Source organism: Antedon mediterranea, chromosome 6 (assembly GCF_964355755.1).
Source record: "Antedon mediterranea chromosome 6, ecAntMedi1.1, whole genome shotgun sequence".
Taxonomy (NCBI): domain Eukaryota; kingdom Metazoa; phylum Echinodermata; class Crinoidea; order Comatulida; family Antedonidae; genus Antedon; species Antedon mediterranea.
The window spans coordinates 20070264-20098261 of record NC_092675.1 but is presented as its reverse complement, the minus strand read 5'-3'; the positions used below and the strand labels follow the sequence as shown (position 1 = coordinate 20098261).

At 31.3% G+C, this 27998-nt stretch overlaps 1 protein-coding gene across 2 annotated transcripts; it reads right to left on the bottom strand.

Annotated features, from left to right (window-relative positions):
- Nucleotides 1-4: 4 nt before the first annotated feature.
- Nucleotides 5-27982, bottom strand: LOC140052073 (uncharacterized). Of its 2 annotated transcripts, XM_072097464.1 has the most exons (14): nucleotides 27774-27982; nucleotides 25761-25867; nucleotides 25477-25594; nucleotides 22182-22235; nucleotides 21650-21854; nucleotides 19440-19889; nucleotides 19190-19231; nucleotides 18658-18796; nucleotides 17904-18495; nucleotides 16220-16352; nucleotides 15318-15443; nucleotides 3624-3787; nucleotides 2829-2927; nucleotides 5-2318 (listed from the first exon to the last, which is right to left on the bottom strand). In XM_072097464.1, the coding sequence occupies exons 1-14, from the start codon at nucleotides 27816-27818 to the stop codon at nucleotides 2097-2099; spliced, it is 2496 nt and encodes an 831-aa protein (XP_071953565.1). In that variant the 5' UTR covers nucleotides 27819-27982; the 3' UTR covers nucleotides 5-2096. The 2 variants fall into 2 exon arrangements, with proteins under 2 accessions (XP_071953565.1, XP_071953566.1); XM_072097465.1 differs by lacking the exon at nucleotides 19440-19889 and having other exon boundaries at nucleotides 18658-19231.
- Between the last annotated feature and the right edge of the window lie 16 nt (nucleotides 27983-27998).

Below are 27998 nucleotides of genomic sequence, written 5' to 3'. Positions count from 1 at the left end.
GTGATTGTATTTATACAGGTACAGATAAATAATTCAAAGATCATAAAGCAGTGTTCATATTAAAGTACAGAATAATTGGGTGTTTTATTTCAATAAAATCTAGTGCAAGTTGCATAGTTTTTCAGCAAAATCTTGAAGTCAATGACATGACCATAATATTGAGTAAAAGTTTTGAAAATGTTTATATAAATACTGGCGACAAATTGCTTTAATAATTCAAGCAATTTCAACAGCTCTACACTCCTTGGTAGTCAATAGTTTATCTTGGTTGGTGTTAAGCTTTGATTAGTTTTATAAACTACTGTACACCTTTTTATTTATTATTGACAATAAAAGTTGACGGTTTTCTTTAAAATAATAAGTAAACCCTTCTACTCCAGCAGAACTACTGTAGTTCTGCTGGGGTAGAAGGGTTTACTTATAACAATTAAAAGCCATAAAATAAATAAAATTTATTTTAAATTTATTTATTTTAAATTTATTGTCTAAATAAAATTTAATTATTTGTAACAGTCAACTCTCCTAATACTGGACACCCTTGGCCAAATATGGTTGGTTTTCTGGTAATGTTTTTAATTTATTTAATTTTATTTGAGACTCTTTTGACCTCAATCTGTTTGGTCCAGTCCTGTATTGGAAGAGTTAATACAAAGAATCAAGTAAATAAGAGCTAAAGTATCTCTAACTATTCCAATAAAATAAATATCATTCTTATTAAATGGTACTTGGGGAAGTAGTAGTTCATGGGATTTAGCTAAAAAATGACCCTTTTCTCACACAAATTGCAAGAAAAGGTTTTTTGATGAAATGTGTTCTTTAGACCCTACTGAACACATATATCAACGTTAGGACTTTTTCGACAACGAATAGAAAATCTAACCTTTTCAAAACTACCATTATTAATTAGCTTTAAAGTAAAAACAATTCTAAAATTTAATGTTCAATAATGATGTCAATGACATTGTCATTACATTTATTGTATAAGTATTTAAGTGTTGTATTTATTGATATTTTAAGAGTTAACCTACAAAGTACTTATTGTAATATTATTATTTTTGTCTCTTATTCTATTTGATCAAAGCTTTCAGTCAAACAATATTTATAATATACACTTTTATATACAATAGATAGAATATTACATAAATACAGTGAATTAATATACAAATATTAAAGAAAATAAATATCTTACACAGTCTATTAAATACAAATATGTAAACATAGGTATTGACTTTAATTACATTTGTTAATAATAAACATTACTCTCTGATATCATTTGATGTTTGTATGATGAAAACTATGTCCTGAACATGTCATGTTCATTAACTAAAAAATGGGCAAATTCCGGGGTCTCATTTAAACATCCTTAGCACAAAATTAAGTGAGTTTGTTTATGAAATGAATACAGAATAGTCCAACTATTTATACTACTTGGTGCATGGCATAGATAGATAAATGCAGGCAAAATTTACTGCAGCACAATTGTGATTCTTAGTAGTACACATCTTGATGTCTATAGTCAATAGACAGGTAGCCATAAGTGGAACATATAGACATCTTGATGTCTATAGTCAATAGACAGGTAGCCATAAGTGGAACATATAGACATCTTGATGTCTATAGTCAATAGACAGGTAGCCATAAGTGCAACATTTGTATGCAACGTAAATTACCATTTTGATTTGAAAATTAACTAAACAAATAATAATTGTGGAAAAAAAAAATGGGCAACATGAAATTTGAAAATCAAACACTACAGTATAATACTTGCTGATAACCAACACAAGCTTAAACTCATCTCAATTATATTCTGTTTAGGCTTAGTTACTGCTTAGTCTAAAGCTCTGTTTACAATATCAAACTTTATGTGACAAAATAATGTGATGTTTCCATACCATATTTGGGCACATTACACTTTTTTCGTCAAACTAGTTTGATAGTGTAGACAGAGCTACTGTATATGGCCCATAGCAACATCTGACAAACAGCTTTGAAGATATCATATCCCTGCTTTAAGTAGACATAAAATGCATATATATTTGAAAGCATAAATCTTTATTTCATTATGTAAAATTCAAATTTATATAAAAAAGAAATGACTAAGGATGTGAGGTCGTAGATTGTCTAAGGTGGTTAGGGGCAACTGGGGTGCGTCGAGGTACAGGGGTCATGTAGGAATGTGGTGTCCGTGACGATAGTAAACCTTCCTCTGACTCTTTAAGTATTGCAAGCTGCTGGGAACGTGTGAGAGTAACGTGTATTTTCTTTTGCGTTAACTCATTCTTTAGTATTCTTAATTCCTTCTCAGCCTGGTTTCTCAGCTGAAAACAAATAAAATACATTACTTAACACATTTTTAAAAAACTTATTTTTCCATTTTCACCAAAAAATAAAAAATACATAACAGTGTAAAGCCTTCTGCTGTCCAACAATGTTTATTATAATGTGGCTATTTACAGTTTAAACCTCCCATTGACATACACTAAAAAAATGTACTTCCCAGAAACCTGCAAACTTTTTGAAAAGCATCTAAGGTCAAATTTATTCATTTGAAAACCAGATTAGAAATTCTAAAATGTCGTTAGTTTGGAAGAAGGTTGACTGGAATAATGTGCCCTCATGTCAGTGTTCACACTATCAAAATATATGTGAAAAAAAATGTGATGTGCCCATTTATGGACATGATGATGTCATATCACTACTATATTTGGGTATATCACTACCATATTTGGGCACATCACATATCATAGTTATCATAGTTTGATAGTGTAGCTTTAGACTTATTTAAAATCTGACATGATAAAAAGTAAATATCCCAATTACACAATTACTTTCATTTCTGATGTCAGCCTCATTTTAGCATTTTCAACTCTCCGTCTTAAATCTTCCAGATCATGTTGACCTTTAGCAATATTTATCTTGTGATTGTTCTGAAGAAGAAGAAGAAGAAAAAAATGTAAAAAAAACAATTAATTTTGTTTTAAAAATCAAAACAATGCAGATTGTATTAACATTTGACAATATTCTGACATTCAAAACTTTCTGATTTTAACTTGAAATAGTTTACTGCCCTCTAGTGATAATTCTAGTTCTAGTGTGCGTTTACGAAACGCCTATGATGCACCTAAATGAATCCATCATAAACATTACTTTAACAAGTTTCTTATGGTTGTCCATCTTGCAGGGTAGATACATTACTAGTCATTTTGAGCTGTATAGTATATGTTATATAAACACAGAATTCTATGGAAATCATGCTGGTCACACAAACATTTTAATTGCTACCCAATTACGTTCATGGCGGACTAGATTTGAATAAGTTCCTGTTTTGTGGTACCAACTACCTGATTTGTAAACACAGCATTATTACAGCCTAACATTATTTTAAAGCACTCAATATTAAGTCCAATTTACAGACGAGCGGTAACGGCAAGCGGAAAACCGTGTAGCTTCTTCCACATAGAATTTGTATCTATCCTCATCGGAAACCACGCTTCCGCTCCGTGCTGTGTGTAAATGGTAATAATGAATAACATAGATTCTATATTTTTGTTACCGGTCATCTGTGTAAATTGGCCTTTAATGGGAATGTCACATCATATAATCAAAGAGATGCTTTAGACTACCTTTTGAGATGGTGGCACCTTCTTTTGTTGTATGCGTCCTTCCATCATTGCCATCAGTTTACGGTGAGCTCCCTCTACCTGTTGTCGTAGCTTGTTAATCGTCTCCTCATGTGGGCTTGTCTGCTTCTTAGCTTCAAAGTATTGTTTCTTCCAATAGTCTCTAGCTGCAAGACAATACATTTGAAATTTAATAATACAATAATATTATTCTTTATTATACTGTAGATCAATTTTTAGTATCAACATCTTTCAGATTTCAGAAGCACTCATGCATTAATAACTTCATATGTCTCACCACAATGTTTTGATTGTACGTGTACAAGTGCAAATTTATTTTAAATTTAATTCATGGACACACCTGGGAGATAAAACATCCCTGCTGGACAAACACTGAATTGTAAGCCAATTCTTTGAATTGACAATAACAGTGAAATGTGTTTTAAAATGCTGGATATTGTTTACATTCAAGATGAGATGGAACAGCACAATCTCATTAGCTATTGAAATAACATGCACTAATAAAATATGTGACAGCAATGGAATATTATATTAGTCTATCGTTTTCTAGGCAAAGAAAACATGCCAGAAAACTGCTCCTCCTCAGTTTGTTGGTTTAATTATTTGCTTTACTGCTGCTTCAAAAGAAATGTTAAATAAACTATGATGTTGTATTTTGTTGCTGTTAGAAAAACACCGAACTGCAATTTACGAACATAACAAAATAAACTTACAATAAATGTCAATAACCCAAATAATCAAAACTACTTAGATAGAGATTAAAATCTTATCTAACAAAATTCAATTAATGTAACATGTATGTTATATGTGCAAATTGAATGCCTAGCAGGTGCAAGATTATATATACTTAATATCATAGACGTCTCTATTAAAATAGTAAATCATTTTCAGGTACACAAAGTAGTCAATTATCTTGTTATTGTCACGTCAAAACAAGTTATCAAGCCAGTCTTATTACACAAATAGATCTAGGGTGATACTACCAAGGACTCTGGTATTATCATGGTCAAAATAATTAGACTGAATAATGATAAGTTTACAGTGCTGAACAACTATACCGTTGGAGATAATATCCCAACATATAAGAATGACAAGATCATTTTCTACACTGCACCATAAAAGGACCTATTCCATCAATTGGTGTTCCAGTGTTGTAACGGCTTTGAGCGCTTACTAGCTAAACCCAGGGAGCACAGAAAACTCAAGGGGCCCCAGAGCATGAGCAGTGCAATGCAACTACCCAGCGTTGGAGGGCCCCTTAGGAGTGCCTTTGCCCTGTGCATCATGCCACTGTGCTGTTTCCTTGTACCATAGTTCACATAATTTTATAGGGGTTAAATCTTAAGGTGTTTCTTATTTTGACCCCTCTCCACACTCCTTTTTATTTACATTAACATTACTCTGTATTCAATGTTTTAAAATAATTATTCTTTACTCCATGATTGAAACAAACAAACAATACTGAGGATGATGAATCCCAGGAAAGATTGGTTGAAATTATAGATAACTCATTTCAACGTCATTCATTTATAGCCGGAGTACATGAAATTTCTAGAATTTTATTACCATGATACAAAAATCAATCAAAATCATAAAAATAATTACAATTTATTTTTTTTTTCAGTCGGATTAGTTTTGTGTAGTTGTAAGTGAGACGTGATATGAATTGTTAATTTAGTAGTGACGGAAGACAAAACAAGTTGCACATCAAACTTCTCTGACATTGATATTAACATTCCTAAAGATGTATTTCATCACAAAATTGACCAAAATAACAATCTAAATTGCATTAGAAGTAAATACAAAATTAGGAATAAATTATTTTTGTTCTGTATTCAATAAGAATATACTGTACTGTACTGTAATTTATAATTCTCTTTTTCAAGATCTCGTCCAAACCTTTTCTTAATTACTTAAAATATATAATAGTATAAATAAAATTAGTTATATTAAAAATAAATATACATTTTTATTTTGTAGCCAATTTTAAAATGAAAATACATCTTTTTTATTAAGTTTTAATTAGTAATCTGAACATTCACATCAATCTGACTAACTTAGCTCATTTCCTTCAAGTTCTTTAAAACCTTCAGAAAAAAATACACAAAATAAAAAACAATCAACAAAAGAAAACCAATATTACTGGTAAATGTACTTGTTCTGCTATAGTTGATTAAATATGCTTCAAAATACAAACGCATTGTACATTTTGGTCCCATCAGATAAAGTTCTTTATTCAAGGAGTACAACCTCACCATCTCAAGCCTAGCAGGAAATAGGCCTGTGAAATCTGGACTTAAACTCTGTCTACACTATCAAACTAGTTGGACAAAAAAGTGTGATGTGCCCAAATATGGTAGTGATATGACATCATGTCCATATATGGGCACATAAAGTTTGATAGTGTACACAGAGCTTTAGTGAATTAAACAATTTATATTATGGCTACATAAAATCAATTTTCAAAACCCTGAAATATTAAAAATCTATAAATTTACAACATTTAAATAAGTTTTGATGATTATAAGAAATAATTGATGCGACTCATTTTGAAAATAAAAGTCAGTTTACAAAGAACATTTCAAAAATGGATTTTCATTTAAAAACCAATAATTTTGACAGTTATTAGAATTAACATTCGCAATTACTTGACAGTTAATTTGTAATAAAATGGTCAACATTTTAAAAGCAAATCCTACTGTCAATTAAAGTATAACTATAAAATAAATTTTAATTAAAAGTAAAACACTTGAAGGGTTGAGAAAACAGATGCTGAAATGTCGCTCTATAAAAAATAGTCAATGCAGGGATTCTGAATAAAGAACTGAATTTAGGACTTAGACATCAGCTTCCTTTCATTAATTTGATTAGCTTCACACAAAAATAAGAATATTTACATCTGTGACGATGGTCATTTTTATTAAAGCTCCGTCTACACTATCAAACTTGTTTAACAAAAAAGGTATGATATGCCTAAATATGGTAGTGATATGCCCAAATATGGTAGTGATATGACATCATCATGTCCATATATATATGGCCACATCACATTTGTTATCAAATAAAGTTTGATAGTGTAGACAAGGCTTAATAAAGTATTGAGTACTGTATTGCTAATGACGATAACTGTTAAAAACACAAAATATTTTTGCATAATTACAGTTTAAATAGGAGCACTAAGATTGAACATGGGCCTAACTACAGAAGTTGTAACACTACTGTAATATTGAATACATTATACATTTAAAGGGTAAAGACCAAGATTTGCTACTATACTATTATTACATACTACTTGAAAAATAGTTAACAGTGATTTTGTTTTCAATAACATCTTAAATACAAAGCTATACACATTGTTTATTATTGTAGATTCACATGTAATAATAGTAAAAACATTTCTTCTGGTTTCGATAGTATATTGACATGTAGTTCCTTGATTGTAAACCAGTAATATAAACTTTTCAAGACAGTTGTTTTCGTTTAGTTTTTCAAATTGCTGTAATTGATAATGATATATTAATTGGTATCAAAAGGGTTTCATAATTGTATAAAAGTGTATAAATAGAAAATATATTGCCTTGGTAACAATTATACAATCACCTTTATCAGTGTTATTTTGTTTTTGTTACTATGGTATCAATGACAAAATTGCATTATTTAATTATATATATTCAGAAATGCATTAGGAACCGTATAATTAAATTTACAATGTTACAACAATATTCTATTAATTATTTGCTATGGTAACGATGCTTTCAGAAATTACAACAATAACAGAACTAATAGAACTTGGCCCGAATTGAAGATTGAAATATGAAATCAATAGCGTATTGATTGATGTATTAGTTTTATCTTCACTTGTGAAAAAGTGAAAAAGCTAGAAAAAATACAAGCAACTTTAGAACTGTTTTTCATCGTGTTAACCTGCTACATCTTTGCCAAATATTTTTTTTTAGTTGAAGAAATGGCAATTACTGGAAAATTAGGGGGGAAATAGCTTGAAGGGCTGAGACTGAGAGTTAGGGCAGAGCAAATTCGGTAAATAGTTATGGTGAATATAGCAGCCAGGTAAAACCTGTCCATGAAAATATCATAGTATATAATTTGTAATATCTTTTCACTGTAATCTCTGATTTAATTATTTATAACAGAGTTGACATAAAAGTGCAAAATGGCCTAAACTCAGATGAATTTTGATGAACAAATTATTTTTGAGCAAAATCTTTACAATTAATTAATAGAAACATTTAAACAAATCTATTTAATAACTGAATGTTTTATCATTAAACTTTGAAATTTTACCAGGTAAAATTAAAATCTATATTATATTTGTATAATAAATATACCATACACTATCATAAATTTAAAAAAACTGACCAACTCTGTTTTTAATAATATCAAAATATATAAAGTTCTTTAATAAGGTACAAAACTTAACCTTTGAAACTTATCAAGGCTTTGTGTCACTAGGCAACAAACACATCAAACAATGGCTGGGCAACAGCAACCCAGTAAGCTATAGTTACCAAAGAGCAGAATCAATATTGGGCTTATTCAAGCAAAGCCGCTTAATGTGTATTTGTCTTCTCTTTATCATGATCAATAAGTAGTTAAAATAACAGAGCACGATCTTAGTACAAAGGATTAGTACATGTAGCCCCATGTCGTGTCCCAAGAGTAGTTTCGCTGTTATTAATCCATTACAATTTTTAAAGTCTAATAATAAAAGTAATATTACTCCAACAAATTCAGTGTACTATATAAATGCTTGTATATTGTTTATAAAAATGTAAATTAAACTAGAATTTAAGATAATTTTACAGACATTTAATTTTTAAAAAAGGTTAGAAGATTGGTTATTGCATGCAGCCTGGGATAATTTTAAAGGCTAAATCCAAAGCCATGTCTTCCCCTCTCAAGCACCCTCGCATCTTGGTTACAGGCTTGCAATTTACAGTCATTTATCCTCTACTATTTTACTACTTGCAACAGTATAATACTATACTTAATCAATTTTCAAAGTGTTTTCTTTGCATATCATGTGTAAAATTATCAATAAATTATTTGTCCTATTATTGCAGGTAGATATTCTATTATTGGCTCATTTATTTCAAATGATATATCAATTTTTTAATTTGTATTGCAATATTACAAAAATACATTACCAGACTGCAACAAACAATTTTAATTATGTTGAGGCAATTTTTTTGCTTCTAATTTGCTTCTATATATATTATAAAATTTCCAATTATGAAATTTGTTTAATTCAAAAAAGAAATGGAAAATTCTGAATGTAATCATACTAAAAGCATTCAGAAATTAAGTGTTAATAAAAGGAATAATAGTTTCATTTATAAAATATAATATTATTTATGAGGTTTGAATATAACAAACTAAAAACAAATTACCATTTTTAACAGTCATCCAATCGCCTGAGACTAAGGTAAGGACTAAACGTGTCCGTGCGATGATTATTTTTACATGATAGAACCATTACCAATAAAAACATTTGTTAAAGAAATTTCAAAAATCAGTCATGCTGACCACTAAGAAAAAAACACCAATAAAGGACCCCTGTTAAAAATACTATATTTTGTTTGAAATTCAAAAGTGTAAAAAAAACCAATACAATTACTTTTATACTACTAGTACTGTTCCACGATACCATTTTAAGAATGTTAAGCACTGTCTACACAATCAAACTAGTTTGACCAAAAAAGTCCAAATATAGTAGTGATATACCCAAATATGGTAGTGGTATGACATCATCATGTCTATATGTTGCTTGGTCTAAGTTGGTAAACATCACCTTCTTGATTTATACCAGTTACAATGTATGACGTTTCGTAATATTTATCAACCAGTTTATGTCGACCATCAAAGTGTTCCCTGTGAAGTAGAACCCGCTCACCAATTTTGAACTGCTCACAATTGGAGCGGGAATTGGAGACATCATATTTTTTTTGTCATATAAAGTGTAATAGTGTAGACAGAGCTCTTGACAAAATCTAGAATCTAGCCATTAACACAATGCTTAGGTCAGGGGAAATACATTATGGTTTTGCCATCTACTATTGGTCTTAGCTTCATTATTAATCAAGACCCATGTACGTAGAATCTCATAGCAAGGTTGTTATGTAGATTTTAAGATTGGGCACATCACATTTTTTGGCACATAAAGTTTAATAGTGTAAACAGAGCTTTAAACAGTTACTATTATTCCCAGTTGTCTAATGGTAAGGTTTCAGTTATGGTTGAGATTTTTTTCATCTATTGTTTTTTGGTGAACATGTGCGTTTTGTTACATGTTATTGTCATCGATGAATAGAATGTACTATCTCCTTGAATTGCAGTGTAAAAGATATAATGATATTTAACAGTAACAAAAGAGCAGTACATATTAAACTACTGTAAAAACAAAGCACATTCCTATGTAATGTACAAAGGTTGATTGGTATGGTACATGTATGTAATTTTAATGTAGGTTCATTCCATTTTGTTTTTATTTTTTACTCTAGTGTTTTGATATATTTTGTATACTAGGGTGTTTCCATAAATTAAGGGGCCAGTGGGTATTTTAGTATTGGTGATAGTTAGTTTGCTGTTTACTCTAAATTGGTAATAGTTATTTAAAAAATGATTTTATCATATGATAGAACAATAATATGGGTTAATACTATTACATGTTGGAAAAAAAAAATTGCAAAAAAAAACGATTTTTAAAAAAAATATATCGTGGTGTCTAGCTCATTTTATTAAAATATGTGTGACATTTAAATACACTGACATATCAGAGTTTAAAAAATATACTACAGCAATAGTTATTTTGTATTTATTTATCATCACAATAGAGTACAAAGCAACGTTAAATATAAGCTAATTACAATTTCCCACGATTTTTTGTTTTCCACACAACGGTCCGCGACGTCCAGCATCACAACGTAACATTTCGTGTCTCACTTTGTTACGTTGTTAGTACGATCTTTATTAGTGAACAGACACAAGAAGTACCACTATAATGACGAAAATCGAATTACATTCACTACAACAGATCACTGAAATTTACCTTACACAATGTTCTACAAAATGGCGATTTTATTTAGTCAGTTACAGACGAAAAACTATTTTTTTAGAACATTTCGTGTCTCGTATAATCGTTACGTAGTTATTCATAGACCATCGGTGGTGAACGCCGCGAGAGCTATTTCTGAAGTTGAAGGTCACGTGATTCAAGAAGCAGGCGAACTAAAGTCTCGGCGAAAAAATCATCGCTAGGATCCGCGCTAATTTCGAGTTACAGCGGTAGAGACTTTTCGTGTCCCTCTGTTACGTTGTTTCAACTGTTACGTTGTAAATAACTTCTACGCGCTTCATTGCATGTAAGTTTTGTGTATTTTTATTTTGTAAGTTTTTAGAATTTAGAAAATAGTGGGTTATAATGAAAAATACAAGAAAATTAAACGCCAAAACTATCTTCGTACTCTACGTCAACATCATAGTCAAAAACTGGGTGTCGTATACACAATGAGACACGGTTACGTTGGTAGTTTGTTGATACTATATAGTTGATATTTGTTTTAATGTGGTAGGAATGTTGTTTATCTCATAGCAGCTTCATAATGTATACCCAATGAACAGATATGTCTATAATTGATTAATATTTAACAAATTGATGAGCAAAATTGCAAAACATTTTCCACTAGGCAGGTTACAGCGTAACATCGTAGAAGATACGCCGTGTCTTGTTACGTAGTGTACTAGACCTTATACTGGTGTAGTATTTTGCAAATAATTAGCAATTAGTTACCATAAAATCTTTAAATTTTACATTATGTGTTTGCTATTTGGTTATTGCTTCTATATGACACAGAAAAATAAAAAGTTATTTAATTATTGTCACAAGAAATAGGGATAAAAGTCCATAGTTTACAACCACTTTCAGAATAAAAACAAATTCGTCGTTTTTGACTATTCTATTTGTTACAGTAGGAAAAAAAAGAATTGTATTTGGTTCATTTCAGTTATAATAAAAAACATATTACACAAAATAATGTGTAATATTAGTACATAATTTTGTTTATTTATTTAACGTTGCTATTCGACAAGATAAAATATGAATTAAATGTTTACTATAATATACATTTAAAATACCCTCCACTATAGTGAGCGAGTCCAAGCAACTTGGTTGTCGCGTATGCGCGCCTATCATATTTGGGCGATTTCACTTGATGTGTAGGGAATATTTAACTTGTTTCAATTACAATCTACGGAAGATATACTAAGGTTTTATAAATTTAATAATAATTAATAACTTTATTTAAATTGATAAAAACAATTACATATAATATAAACGCAAGGCTGTGGATAACAATTTATTATGAACGAAATCAAATCAAAACAACAAAGAACAATAGGTTCTCCTAATAGTAATAGGATAGTATTACCACGTGCTTGGGCAATGAACTCTGCTCCACATTGCGATAAGTTTATTTTTAGCTGGCTCGGCGACTCCGAAGCTGAAAGGGGTGACTGGTATTTCTACAGGTCTGTACGATAATTATTAAGGGTTTTCCGAAATATCACGTGCTTGGCTAATGAGCTCTCCTCCACATTGAGATCGCGTTTATTTTTTAGCTGACTCGGCGACTCCGGCGGTATTTCTACAGCGAGAGTGTATATACTCCATGTACGATGATTATTAATAGGGTTTTCCGAAACACCACGTGCTTGGCTAATAAAATTCTCCTCCAAATTGAGATCGCGTTTATTTTTAGCTGTTCAGTTTGATGGACCTTTATTTTTTAATTTTTATTGAAAACCAACGTGATTGCTGGCTCGGCGACTCCCGGTGCTCAAATTGGGTGACTGGTATTATTTCGGTCATGGTTCGGTGAACCTTTATTTTGTTGGCCAAAACCCACACGCTTGCTTCGTCGGCTCCCTACAAAGAGATCGCGCTTAGTTTAATGGGGAACCTTTATTTACTCTTCGTTTTAAATATATTCCATAGACTTCAACATTATAACTAGTCTACTGTTTTCCCGATGTGGTTTAAAAACAATTATAAAAGAATGAGAAATAAAGTCAACAGACATTTTACAACATTTAAAAATAATACGTAAAAAACATTTATACCCAGTATAACTAAGACAAAATTATCAGTAACATATTAATTTTATTTTAATAATAAAATGATAATAATAAATATTTGATGAATAAAATTAATATTTTAAACTAATAATCTGAAAAGAAAGCAATAGTTTTAGTCAAATCAATTTATGAGCATAACTCAAGAAAGACAAATATATACAGTGTTCATTTATTGTTTTATAATTAATAATAATAAATATTATAATCCATCAACATAAGATAAGAAAACACTTTATTTAGTATAGTAGGCCTAACATATTTTATAATAATAATAGATATATTTATTTTTATTTAAATTGGTATAATTTATATTAAAAATACTTAATTAAATACTTTATATTTCTATATGATGATGAATCAAATTTAACCCAGATGGGCAAATCTAATGTTTCATTGTCATTTTTTTCATCTATACAGATCAGCAGTTTATCAACAATGTTACCGTTCCAATTGAGAACTGCATTTAACCCCAAAAATAGAGATGCCGCATCAACAAAAAGACCAACCAAAGAAACATCAGCCCACAGACGGTTCTCGAATATACAGTAATTTCAGCGTAAAAAAAAATTACATAACTGAAATTAAACTATTAAACAGGGTTACATCAGGTGGTTAAAATCAGCACTGAAAGTACGAACCAACTTTATATACCATTGAGTAAACATTTTAGAAGTAATGCGCGATTTACCAAATTTTTCCCTCACGTAAATTTATATAGATTATACGTTTTAATGATTGAACAAGAGTGTTAATGCGAAGTATATCCAAATGTATTCTCAATGATTTTACTGTAAATGACTATTAATAGTATATTTTAGCAGTTTGTTGTGTGCAGTAGTAATTACAGTTGTCACACTTTAAAAATAATGTAGTAGTTCTTGTTGACTTATTTAAGTGAACTATTTGGTGTCTCTGTTACACGTGAAAACTTCAATTTTTTATTGCATGAATTATATTGTTTTATTGATTAAAAGATAGTATTTGATATACTATTTTTACCAGTTAATCAATTGTATGCAGTAGTAACCACATTTGTTACACTTTAAAAATGGCTGCATATCAAAACCATTTCATAAAACATTGTGACAAGTTAAAGTGAACATTTGGTGTCTCCGTTACACGTGAAATCTTCCATTTATATTTCATGAACCATATTGTTTTATTTCCACATGGAGGTATGATCCTGATTTGACTTGTTGCTAGTAAATGTATATACTTGAGGTATATTCTGTTCATTTCTGTATTGTTTACATGTAATTTTTAAACAGCAGTGACTTTACAAATCTTTTATATAGAAATTAAGTCAACTTTAACGGCTTTGCATAATTATTTCATAAGCTATTTTTTAAATTTGAAAAGGTGTGATTTAAATAATATTTTTCTGCATTGAAGATGTTCCCAAAAGCTATTTAAAAATCCAATTTAAACAGTTTTAGGTTATTAATAATAACTTATAAGAGGGGTAGATAATGTGATTTTGGTGTCTCCGTTACACGTGAAATTTGCTATGCATGTTGATGCTATATAATGCTGTTACATAGAGACAACAGATTTAATGTGTATTTTGCTTCTTTTTTTTAGTTCAAGTACATGATATACTATTTAGAATTGATTATTAGACTTAGAATGTCACACTTTGAAATTCTGACCCTAATGTCACACCTTGGCCCCTTTATTTATGGAAACACCCACTATTGATGAATTGATAGATACTGTGGAATAGGCCTATAAATAAAATGGAATGCCTCGATAGAAATGTATTAAAACGACAGACAGATGGATAGATATAGACAGGCGGGCGTTCGGGCGGGCGGACGGACGGACGGACAGACAGACAGACGGACAGATAGATGGACATAGATAAATGGACATAGACAGGGTAGGTTTAGCTGCAAACTGCCTACCACATACTGTACTAGTTTTTACACAGTGGATTAGCATGTACTGTGTTAATGATATGTAGGTGGACATGAGACTGAACAATACAAAAGGCTGACCATTCTTTATAACAAATAAGACATTGTCTGTATTTGGATAGATTCATTAATCCATGGTCTGCTACCCATAATGTACTTGAATTCTATAGCTTGTCTATTTATCATGTTTTATTTATTTGTTCTTCATTGCTATGAATGTTGCTATTGTGCTACAACATGGGCTCTTGGGAATGTCTTTCATATGTTTAATATTACATCTAAACTTCCTTCTAAAATCTATACAATTGTTGCTAAAAGTTTAAGACCAGTGATAGTTGTTTAATGTACTGATCAATCAATGAATTTTAAACAAGATTTTTTTTTTAAAATATTGACCAACAAATGTTTTACTTAGTGCAATATTTTTTGTATTTTGATGTTTTTTAAGGAGCAACTGACTCTTTGAGTTATCATTGTAATTTGCTTTAGTTGCCTCTGACCAATTGTGCTTTGTTGTTTGTTCTGTATCTGTTTATTGGTTGAATAAATAAATGAAATGAAGTGACCTAATATGGTGTTATTGAGTAACAAATTTATATAATTCTTTTACCTTTGTTCCTCTTCTCCACTGTACGGCTTTGTAACAGTTTTGCCTTTCTTACTAACTCCTCCCTTCGTTGCTCAATTGCTTGCCTCTGTTCTCGCATCTCTTCTAAATCGGCCAATAGTTGATCATCTACAATAAATTAAAGACAGTTTTTTTAAACACAATTGTAACATATTGTATTTTTTTTAGATTTACTTCTAGATGCACCTGCAAGGAAAGAACTTTAATATTAAAGAATAGGTATCTTTTGGAATTTATATATCTTATATTGAGTACAAACACATATACTGTAATTGTACTATGTACAGTAGTTCTTTATTCTATTAATAAATAATATGGTGGTGCAGTCCATGATGCTAAGATTGCATAGTGTTAAAATTCTTCTCAAATAATAAAAACATGCAAAACAGATACTGTTACACATAAATAAAGACATGCGAAAAGCGCTATTTCATCATTCTTTGATGGTCATAATACTGTATGTTACCTTACCTTTTTAAAAGTATTTTGAGAAAAATATAATAAAAATTGAATGTAAAAAATGTACATTAACAAAGAATATGTTTATTTTGTATGGTACATCTTCAACAGTCATAAAAGAGTAATTACTATACTGGCATAGGCATAAGCTTACTTTAGGATATAAGCCAAAACTGGGATAATCCCAGCTGTGATGTATAAGCCCACCTGGGATATAAGTTCATCCTTAATTAACTGTATATAAGCCCATGCTGGGATATATATCCATCGATATAAGCCCACTCTGGAGGACAAGATTTTATTGGCCCATCTCAGAGTAATTTTCATTGATCCATGTTAACTCCTTTAAGCCAAACTCCAAATTTTCAAAATAATTTTTAATACTAAAAATTTAATAATAGTACACAATTTTTTAGATTTCTTACGGTCTTTGCTCTTAAGTGCTATGTTTGCGTGCTGAGCAGGTCTTGGGGTTTTCCCCTGAGGTACTGCTATTGCTATTGATGTCTCTTGCAAGTGGTTCTTAACAGCGGATGGAACACCTCTCTTCTGACCTCTCTGAATAAGACAAGTAATAAGATTAAAAAATGTATGAAATTTCAGTTAAATCCAATATACTCAATTTATAATGAATATTTAAAAATACACTAATTCTTGGGTTGTAAAAATATATAGTATAAGGTTGATATTATTAAATCATAAGTACTGTACTCAATCAAAATCTTTATTTATTCACGAAAAGTACAAAATATAAAACTCGTTCACCATAAAATAAAGGTGTTCTTCCACAAGTTCGTATTACAGAATGCAATATATAATATATACAAATATATTATAATACTGTATATAATATTATAACACTGTATAGTATAATACCATGCTTGAGTATAATCCTCTTGATTTAGGCCAAAGACAAGACTATGGAAAATCCGTTAATGCACCTTAAGTAACCCCACCCTCTAATTTTGCAAATTACTACTGTATACTTAGTCATAAACATTAACATTTAATTTATAAATTAAAACATCTATACATTGCATTAAATGAAGAAAATTATACTTCAATTTAAAATAACCTTAATCTATTATATTTGTTTTTCTCTTCAATCTATTACAATCCATATTTTGTCACGCTCTGTCTAATAATACCAACATACTCATTTTGTTTTGTTCATAATAGCTATGTGAATGAACTCCTTAATCTGGAAGTAGATATACAAGTAGCAGTTCAAGTAAAGTAATAAAACTTCAATCAAACAAGTCACAAACGGTGCATAAGAAGATAATGAATACTGGATATTCAATACTATAACTGTATTGTGAAAACTAATTATATCTATCTACATAATAATGAGAACTGTGTATTATTTATTGATCATTATTGATCATTATTGATTATTTCAAGACAACTAAGATTGAATAAGAATTCATCTAATCTAGTAGGTTATATTAATCCTACAGTATAGTATACCTAAAAAATATTAAAACATTGATAATATTATTATTAATATTTAGTGGAACAGTCAATAGACCAACAATTAATGTATGTTCTTGGTTCATGTACCCGATCTTCCTACAATACAATACAGTTGCATTTGATAGATTTTGTAAAGGTTTCACCAAACGGGCATGGAAAAAGAGAAGGGATATCAACAATGAAAATGATTAGTCAGTCTTTGCTTTTTAAATCCTGTATTACGTTTGTACATAATTTAGCTTAAGTTTCCATGTAAATAGGCCTATTGTTAAATCATTTTTAACCTTTATTTTACTTACTCTGGACGCACCATCATTCAAGAAGTGTGCCACTGTTTCAAAAGTGTAGCTTCCAAATAAATAATTATTATTAGCCATTTGTACATGACACAGATTCTCAAATCAACACTATTTCATTGTATTTTTATTTAGGTTCATTAATTAATAAATTTTTTTCTTATGAAACCTACTTCAGAGTAGGGCAAAAATCTGACTAATTAATTATACAAATATATTTTTTTTAAACAAAGTAACATTGAATATTGTATGCATTGTACAGTAAGTGTTGTCACTAAAAAAGGTATAGAAATAAATATGCTACAAAAATTCATACTTTACTGTACAAAAAGATTACCTTTAGAAATGAGTGTTCTTTATTAGAGTCATCTATTTGTATTGCTTCCAAAGCTCTCCTGTTTTTGTCTGCTTCATCTCTTTGGAATTGCTGTAATAACTCTTTTTCTGTCAGTGCAGGAGCCTGACCATTAGACCATTGTTCATGGTTCAAGTCTCTTTGTTCATCTATTGTATGTCCCTGCTCTTTTTCACTAAGAGCTGTATTATCTCCAAATTGAGATACTTCTTTGCTAGCTCTTTCAGAAGATTCTAACTCATCATATTGGTTGTTACCGTTAGAAAGCGCAAGATCTTGGGCTCGTTGGGCCATCGTCATTTCCATCATTTCTCTCTTTTGTCGAATGTCAATCATATTTTGCGCGTTTTGTTCTCTTATCTTCTCTAAGTTTTCAAATTCTTTTCTATTTTCTTCATCCTCCAAAAATTGATCGTATCTTGATTGAAATTCCTGAATTCTTTTACGTTCACTGCTGTCATGGAAATCATCCTCGTCATGAGGACGCCTTCTCTGTTCTGTTCGATGAGGCTCTTCTTGATTGTGGTCCACAACTATCATTTGTCGGTTTTCTGATTGTGAATTTACATCATGCCTATAATAAAGGAAAGTTAAAAACTGCAATGAAGACTAATACTATGGACTGGCTAAATCTACTAGTGCTAAAGATTGTTGGATAACATTTACACTTATTTCGTTCCATTTAATTATTTATTCTGTAAAAAGACATTAACAAAATAATTTTATTGCTACAAACCTTTCTATTGGGTTATGAAGTTGCCGAGAAAATTCCAAATCTCCTTCCTCTGGTGTTGGCTCGGCAATGCCCGAGTCCTCATTTGTTCCGTTGGTGTAAGTATCCCTCCAGCCCGATTTATCAATAGGTTTCACATGTTCTGTAGTAATTTCCATTTGGTTTGTTAAATAATTTGGGTGTAAACTGAGCAACGGAGAATCAGGCGGAGTCGCACTAAGTGGGGGCCTATGTTCAATGATAATGGACAGGACTTCAGACCGGGGTGATAAATTTTCCCCCTCCTGTTTAGGGAAGGTGTCATCATTTTGGTCAGGGCTTAAAAAACGGGGAATCGAATCTTGCGACACGGAAGTTAAACCATCTTGCTGTGGTTGGTCTTTCTTTAGAGAGGAAGAATTTACATGGAGAGGGATGGGAGAATGTGAATGGGGAGGATTAGGAAAACGGCGAGCAGCTATTGGAGGAAGCGGATGTTGTCCAGAGGGAGAAAATGAGGAAAATGTATCGTGAGTAGTGTATGCATTGTTATCACCTTGGTTACTTGGCTGGTGCGATGAGTTAGGTGCAGTGGGTCCTATAAATGAATGAAATGAGTTTAATAACTACAAGTGCATCACTACACCACAGTGTTCACCAAAACACACAATCAAACAAGTTATTCTCACAAACAAAACGACAACAAATGTTATTCTATTGCTAAAAAAATAAATTTCTAGTTTTACTTTAAAAAAATCCTTAAAAAGAGTATTGTAATTAATATTGCTATTTGTTTAATAGCTTACCATGCTTTAGCCTAGTATGTGGCACAACTGACTGCCTCTTCCTCCCTTCTAAGCTAGTAATACCATTCTGTCTATCTACTCCCTGCCTTTTCACTGGTACTAAGCTACCTCCTCTACCTATTCCTGATACTCTTCTGCCTGCCACCTCACTGCTTAGCTTAACTCCTAGTTTTGGCCTAGACATCTTATTCTCTGTAACCTTAGTCCCCCCTCGAGCAGGAGGCCTATCCTTATTCGTACCTATTTTCCCTATAACCCTGGCAGTTGCTAAACGTTTTTTCTCTGGCCTCCTATTAGTTACTTCCCTAAATTGCTTGCCACTGATTTTACCATTTTGTTGCATACTACTACCTAAGGCTATTGCACCCTTTTTACTTATTCCCTTAGGACCACCCTTTTTAATTGGAACCTTCTTTTGAAGTCCAATTCGCTTTTTATTAGGTGATTTTACTAAGGATTGTAAAGGAAGAAAAGAAAAGAATAAAATATTCAATATTTAACAAGTTTAAAATATAAAATAATAATTATTATTAAACTAACCTTCAATAGTCTGTTGTTTAATAGATTACAGTAATACATTTATTGTATACCTTATAAGGTACAATTTTAAAGAAAACAAACATTTCTACAGTGAGCCAAATTTATAATAAATTATATCAATTTGTCACTACTCTACACTAGTTAGTAATTTCTAATTTACTATAAATAAATTTGATATTCAATAAAATAACCATGCAATATACGGCACATCGTTAAATGACAAAGTACAATGAACAAACAATCACTACAGTTTACTTATAATAGCTTTATAATAAACTAAGTAGTATGATGAATAATAACAACACAAAATGTGTAAATATCAATAGAAAAAATGTAATTATCAAATATAAAATCTAAATTTAGAAACACAAGGTCAAATAATATTTTAGTAAGATATTAAACTAAACTAAAAATCAATACTTCTATAGTATATCATCCACTAAGTACTGTAACTATTAAAATAACACATTTAATATCTTTTCAACAAAACATATTATTAATGAGTATTGTTATACAATTAATAATCTTTTTACAAACAACTTATGGATAGTGATCAATATTAAAATGTGCTTAATTTATTAATATATATAGTGCTTTTTGTCACATCAAACACATCACACGTCATGCAAACACAGCCAGCCCTGATTACAGACAACACTCACATTCACAATTAAATTACAAACAATATTAACACCATCCACCCATGCCTTATTAAGTCTGTGGCATAACCCTTAGGGCAGGGGAATGCTGGGAAGCCTACCAGTACCAATGGTAAAAAAATGGTATTAATCATTACTGTGTGGTACTGGTTGCTAATTCTATATCCAACATGGATATAAGCCCACTCTGCGATATAATTTATAATTACTCCCAGAATGCTGTATGATTAAAAACAATTTGAACAATTGTTTTGATCATGTAAAAAAATTTTTTTTTAATCATACAGTGATTTAGGCATTGTTCTTTATCTCAATGCCTTACAAAAATGTTCAGGGAACAGTGTATCGACCTGTTGACATAGATAAATTGACTAAAATGTTTTTACCACTATATTTCAAAAATTTTAAATTTTGGCTATAATTCATTTGGCTAAATAAAAAAATTTGACTTTAGCCATTTTGGCTATAGATAAACTGATTTGACTAAAAAAAAGTGCTACCCCAGGGAGTGGTATAGCATTTAGTAGTTAACCCTGTCGTTCAATCCAATATTTAATAATCTTTTCAAAAACTACTGAGCTACATTCACCAATCACATTTAAGATATTTTCCATAAGTACAGTAATGTAGTTCACTTTTATAAGGTAATTTTTAAGATGTTTACCCAAATGTGAATGATAATGAATACAGCAGCTAAATGGAAGGAGGTCTGGGCTTTCAAAAGATAAATTGTACTCCGTTTTATAGTTACTGTAATACTGTGCACCCTTATTTTGATATTTGGCCGTGTTAAAATTGGTGTTTTTTGTTCAAACTCATCACAAAATCATGCAAACACAGCCATTACAGTACATACAACACTCACAATTAAATTACAAATAAGATTAACACAATCCACCAATGCCATAAGTCTGTGGCATAATCAAGGGGGAAGTTAAAAAATAAATAGATATTATTGTACTATGTGCACCCTTATTTTTTTATATTTGGCCGTTTCGTTTTTCGTCTTACCTGCACCTAATTCTGTTGATTTTCCAATGACATGATTGGCTGGCCAGTCATCACTATGGTAACCACTATTGGGAGATTGAGTTGTTTGTGTTCCTTCATTTTGGGAGTATTTTCGTTCTAATAAATGCCCTTTACCTCCATTTATTTCAGGGAGAGGCACGGCTTCTCGTCTACTTTTTAAAACAAATATTTCTGCACTGAAGTTCTGAAATATTATTTCAAAATAAAGAATATCAGATTTACCTGTACAGTAGTACTAGTAAAAGATACAACGTGTTCAATGCTACACAAGGTCGGATCTACGTTTTTTTAATAGGGGAGCACTAACTTACATAATAGCTTGTCAATTAAATAGATCAAAACATAGTACATAATTTCATTTTAGCTGGGTGAGGGTGAGGACACACCTCTAGCGCTACCCCTGGATCTACCCCTGGATTTGTCCCTGGATCTACCCCTGGATCTGTCCCTGGATCTACCCCTGCTATCTATAATATTACTGTATAAAAAGGCACAGAAAATGTTTACTTACATAGGGAGGTAGGAAGTGTTTAACTTTCACATTAATCTCTTGTTTTCCTTTTACCTAATAAAACAATTACAAAACAATAAATTACTGTAAATATTATATTAATGTAGACATGCTGTACTGTTCAGGACCGGTGACACATTTTATTTGGCCTGATACTGTTTAAATTTCCATACAATTCTTCCCGGCACATACAATACTGTAGATTACCAATACCAGAATTATAAGAAAAAAAAATTGTGAATTTTGAAGGAAAAAGTTAAAATCAAGTAAGCTATAATTTAATGTAAAATAACATAATGAATTTAGAAATGGGCATATTGAATTTATAACATTAGAAAAAAAACCCTTAAACATTTACATATTGCATTTTTATTGAGACAATTTTACGGTGTAAGAATTAATTGTCATACCTTGTTGCATTGTCACTATACAAATGACTGTTTTTATTGATTATATTATTTGTTGAATGCCACTGTCAATGTACAGTAAAAGCTTACTATACAACATTGCTATTATTAGATAGTACACACATTGCTTTCAAAACTAATACTGATTTCGATCCAAGTCGGCCCTAAACCGTCTCGGCCAAAGTCAAGTCGGCCCCAAGTCAAGTCGGCCCCAAGTCAAGTCGGCCCCAAGTCAACTCGGCCTCAAGTCAACTCGGCCTCACGTCAACTCGGCCAAAAAATAATCGGTCAACTCGGCCCCGCTAAAGTATGGAACGCAAAAAGTGCAAATGAAGGGGATTGATAAAATAATATTTCTCCACAATTTATCACTGGATACGCCACTGGCTGCGCCTCCCTGCGCGTTTGGCAGCTTTTTCGATATCTACAACTATGTTTTCGCTGACTGGGGGATTCCCCTTTTTTAAAAACGCAAATCATGGACAAAAACGATGTACGATCATTTTTTCTATGGCCAAATGGTGGAACGTAGGCCTCCGTCTTCGATTTACCAAAATACGGTACCTGCACGTGTTTTTGTAACACGCGGGTAGGCTACTTCTATTCATATCGGCAATGAGTTCATTTTTTTATATGATATTATTTAACTATTTTTTATTTCTTCATTTTTTAGAGTGGATAGTAATAATCATAATAATATTAAGTACTTTTTGCATTCCATATTTTATTGTGGCCAAGTTGACCGATTAGTTTTTGGCCGAGTTGATGTGAGGCCGAGTTGACTTGGGGCCGACTTGACTTTGGCCGAGACGGTTTGGGGCCGACTTGACCTGCACCCATAATACTTCTATACTGTTTGAACATTTATTGAACATTACATCTACGTACAACATACATTATGATGATCATTATTGTTCAACAAAAAGTGTATTTAATTATGTAGGGCATTGGTGGTTCTATGATCTTGAAATTGTTCACTTGGGTTGGTATTCAGGGCCTAAAAATGCTGGCTGTTTGTTAATGTAATGTTATTATTATTACATTTCTAACAGTTTAAATTGGTTTTCATTGGGGCTCTACATACAACATTGTACATTGGTACAAACTCAGCAGAGACTTTAGTTATTAATACATTTTTGCATTATATTTTTTTAAATTTAGACAATCCACTTAATAAGAGAACATGGTTTGCAGTACTTTCACATGATTTGTATCTTCTATCAATTGGTATAAATTGTTTGAATTAATTAAACCTAGGATGAAACTGGACCTTGTCCTGACATTATATTTATTGTGACTACAGTAGCTGTGTATCCACAAACAAAAGCGGATTGTATGAAGAACTACAGATAGTATTAAAGTGTCACATTGACACCTCACCTCAGGGTACCACCTTCATAAAATAATCCAAATGGAAAGAAAATAATACTTATATTACACAAATTTAATTAGATGAAATAAGTTTAGGCTATCAGATCACACAACTTTGGTGGCCTGGAGCTGCAGTGAGTGGACAGACTTTGTTTCCTGGTAGATGTATAGTACATTCCTGAGGTTGGCATTTTGGTGGCCTGGGAAACAATGTTCTTTACACTATATTGCTGGTTGTTAAATTTCAATTAATTATATATTTACTATGAAATAAAAGCACAGTTATATTTTAGAATTTATTGGAATTTAATTGACAGTTCCAAAGCCAAGGTTAGACTAAGTGTCAAGTTTCCCTCTTGAATTTGCAGTTGGTAGGGTTTAGTTTGTTGTTTTATGGAACAGTGGAAATGGATGTCTACTCTTTTTATGATTCTTCCCGATTATTCAGCCTAAATTTGAAATAAAATGAATGCTATCCAATGCTATTAAAGTTATGCAAAATATCTTTATGACATTCTTTCAATTGTATTTTAATTTTAGAGAACCTTTGACACCTCGCTGTCTATGTCATGTATATTTCCATTATTTTCTGTAATATTCTTGGTCTATCTCTGTATGCCAAATAAATAAAGTGATTTTTTTATGTAAAAAATGATAAAAATAATCATCAACCCCTTGGATAAATAAAAAAATTTGATACAAAAAAAAACAGCTAATACTTTACTATTTACTTAACTATTTTTTCCACATGTTTCTAGTGTATGGCCAATTTACACAGACGAGCGGAAACGGGAATAAAAATGTAGAATCTATCTTATCCCGTATGACCATTTACAACGCAAAATGGATGGGTGGTTTCCGCTCAGGGTAGTTACAGATTCTACATGCGACAAGCTACGCGGTTTTCCGCTTACCGTTACTGCTCTTCTGTGTAAACTGGCCTTAATAATGCGTTTGTGTATCCCTGTACTGTAGTAACACCCCAGAGGGGAACAATTCTTATTTTATTACCTCCATGGCAACGGTAACCAATAAAACAATAGCTACTGTAGTATTAAACTGTAGTATATTTACTTAATATCACCTAGCCAACATATGATTACCATTGATAAAACAGCGAACATAGGAAACATAAGTGTTGGTTTAAGATCTGTTCAAACACATTAGTGACTGAGATATAAGAACAAATAAAAAATTGTGTGCTCAACTGTTAATCAACGAATATTGGACTATGGTTCACAAGTTTGCACTTGAATAAATTGCGAAACAATAGGATTGGACACGCTCCATCCATCATTATTCGTTCAACAAAAATAACTGTAGGTTACATTGTGCCCACTTGACAAATAAGCAGATCACTAAAAAAATATCAAATATTGGATTTATAACTATATCAAAGTCATTTAATTTAAAAGTGGTATTATTTAAAATGTATGCAAGACTTCTAACAGAAATTGCAGACATAATAGTTTAAACAATTTAAGCAGGGCTTAATAGGGCCATTTTTTATAACTCACCTGAGTGAAACACCTTCCAACACTTCGTAAAAAAACATACTCATCTGGAATGACATCATTCCCAAGTTGCTCTTCAACATTTTCACGTAGTTTATATAATGGATCTTCAGGATGGACTCTAAAAGATCCAATATAAAATATAATAGATTGCATACAGTAGTTGATGGAGATAAGTGATTATTAGGATAGAATAACAATTTATTCATTGGCAGGCAATGGCATACTGATTTATAACTAGCTTTCTAAAGGACTTCATTTTAATTTATTTCTTTTTCCATATTTACCTGACAAATCCGGCAGATATAGTTTCGTTAACAGCTTGGTTAAAAACGCTTCGGTATTGTTCATTCCACGCTGAAGGTGGTACCACATACACATGTAGATCAACCAACTGTGTCAATAAATTAATAAATCGTTAATAGTATTTAAATTCACTAAATTACAGATGAAAGATTACAATATTTTGAATTAATTTCTAATTTTAAAACACCAAAGATTCATGGGCAATTTCAGCATTATAACTTATATATAAATGTGTTTCTATAAAAAAAAAGTCTATTAATAGCTTGGTGACATTTAAGGATATTAATGCAGTTTTGATTAAAAACAATGAATGTCTGTAATTTGAGTACTTAATAACCTATTTCTGAGACTAAAATAAAAACATATTTGATGTTATTGCTAAGCAACTAGATCAGACATATGAAACTGGAGAAAAATCCAATAAATTAGCCAGTAGCTTTGTTACAATTGGCTTTGTATCACACTACTTCATGCTTGTTTAAATTTGATGTATAATCAAAGTTTATTAACTATCTGTGTCAGCTGAACAATGGAATCGTGAGTCCAATGCAGATCATAATGGGCCTGGCAAATTAATGTTGATTTAGATTTATTATTAACATTGGGACAGGAATATGAAACATTATTGCAATTCTTTATACATAAATTAAAGTTGATCACAACAGAATTGCAAATTACAAAACTTTACATTTAAAAATAGTCTGACAAATTCCATCAAACCATACTGATGAACTACGCCAAACCCATATAGCTTTATTCACCATCGTCTTTTCTCACTAGTTTCCTAGAGGGATGTTGAGCTAGATATCCGCAAAACAGACTAATCAGATATGTTCATTTTTTTAAATTGCACTTTGTAGCCTAATAATCCTTTCAGAATGCATTCAGAATTTTGTATTCTATTTTTTGTAATTTATTCTTCTATGCATTCTAATTAATCGTGTCATAAAATAAAGTCTAAGGATATTTTTATTATTCTTTATAGAATGTCTTGACAATGACATTCAATATTTTTATAAAACAAATTAAAAAATCATTTTGTTTTATGCACTTGTCAATTGTATGACCCACTATACGACCCCCGGGAGAGGTGCGTCATTTGTCCGATGTGCGTCATACTTTTGAATACCATGACGCACCCGTGCGTCAAAAAGGTGACTTACCTTTAGGTGACCATGACGCACCCATTTTGACGCACTGTGACCATGTTGTTTATGATATGGTGGGTGGTAAAGTGACGGACATTGACACACCTTGTTCATTGATGTGACGTACCATCTAGGTTTTTTGACGCACCCCTGCGTCAGTAATTATTTGTAAATGACGCACCCATGACGCACCTCTCCCGGGGGTCGTATAGTGAGTCATACAATTGACAAGTGCATTAGCATTAGGAAAAACAATTTCACTTTTTTATTTTCAAAAGTACTAAATAACAATAAAAATATATCTTGTATCTTGTAATGCAATTTTGTTACAACTTGCACAATTTGAAATCAATTCAAATAATTGTGCACACAATTTTAAACATCGTGATCGGTGCAGAGTGAATTCAGACAGGGATAGATGTGCTCAAATTGTGCAACAAAATTCTTTTACTTTTAGCAATTTCAAGTTGCACAAATCTTAAGGTTCAAATCGCAAGTAACAATACTTTTTGTTAGTCTAATTTGATAACATTATTAATTATTATCTCATACATAGTCATACTGTTTGACATGGTTTTACATTTTTCAATTATTTGAAAACAAACAAGTAAACATTAGTCATTACATGATACATTTTTGGACTAGGCCTAGCACAGTTTAATAGGTATAGCCTTAAGGTTATTAATTCATCATCTTATGTAGTCATGTGAAACCTCCTAGCCTAGCCTCTACTCCTATCCCGTCTAGAAGGAATGTCTTCATGGCCCACCCCATCTACTGTTTCTAAAGCACTCAAGGTTGGAGGGGTACGGCCGGTTGCGTAACAAATTGACTGTTCTTTCTTACCTGATCTGAAGGTGGCCGAGGCTGTTCCGACGATATTAACGGCATAACTGGTTATAATAATCCTAACTGTTAATCCATTTTATATTCCTAGGCTTTAAAATGCTGGAAATATAGTGAAACACATCGATACAGTTTTGTTTATTATCATGCTTCTTCGGAAAGTTTACCTCACACTGCGCCGCGGTGACACACACACACCGTGTTTGTTGTTAGGAAAGCAAAACA

Excerpts from the sequence above, each read along its gene's own strand:
- LOC140052073 (XM_072097464.1), bottom strand. The coding sequence starts at position 27,818 with ATGCCGTTAATATCGTCGGAACAGCCTCGGCCACCTTCAGATCAG. Across the intron at positions 25,595-25,760 it reads ATATCTGCCGGATTTGTCAG|AGTCCATCCTGAAGATCCAT; the intron begins GTAAATATGGAA and ends TGGATCTTTTAG. Across the intron at positions 15,444-16,219 it reads AGCACTTAAGAGCAAAGACC|ATGATCAACTATTGGCCGAT; the intron begins GTAAGAAATCTA and ends AATTTATTGTAG.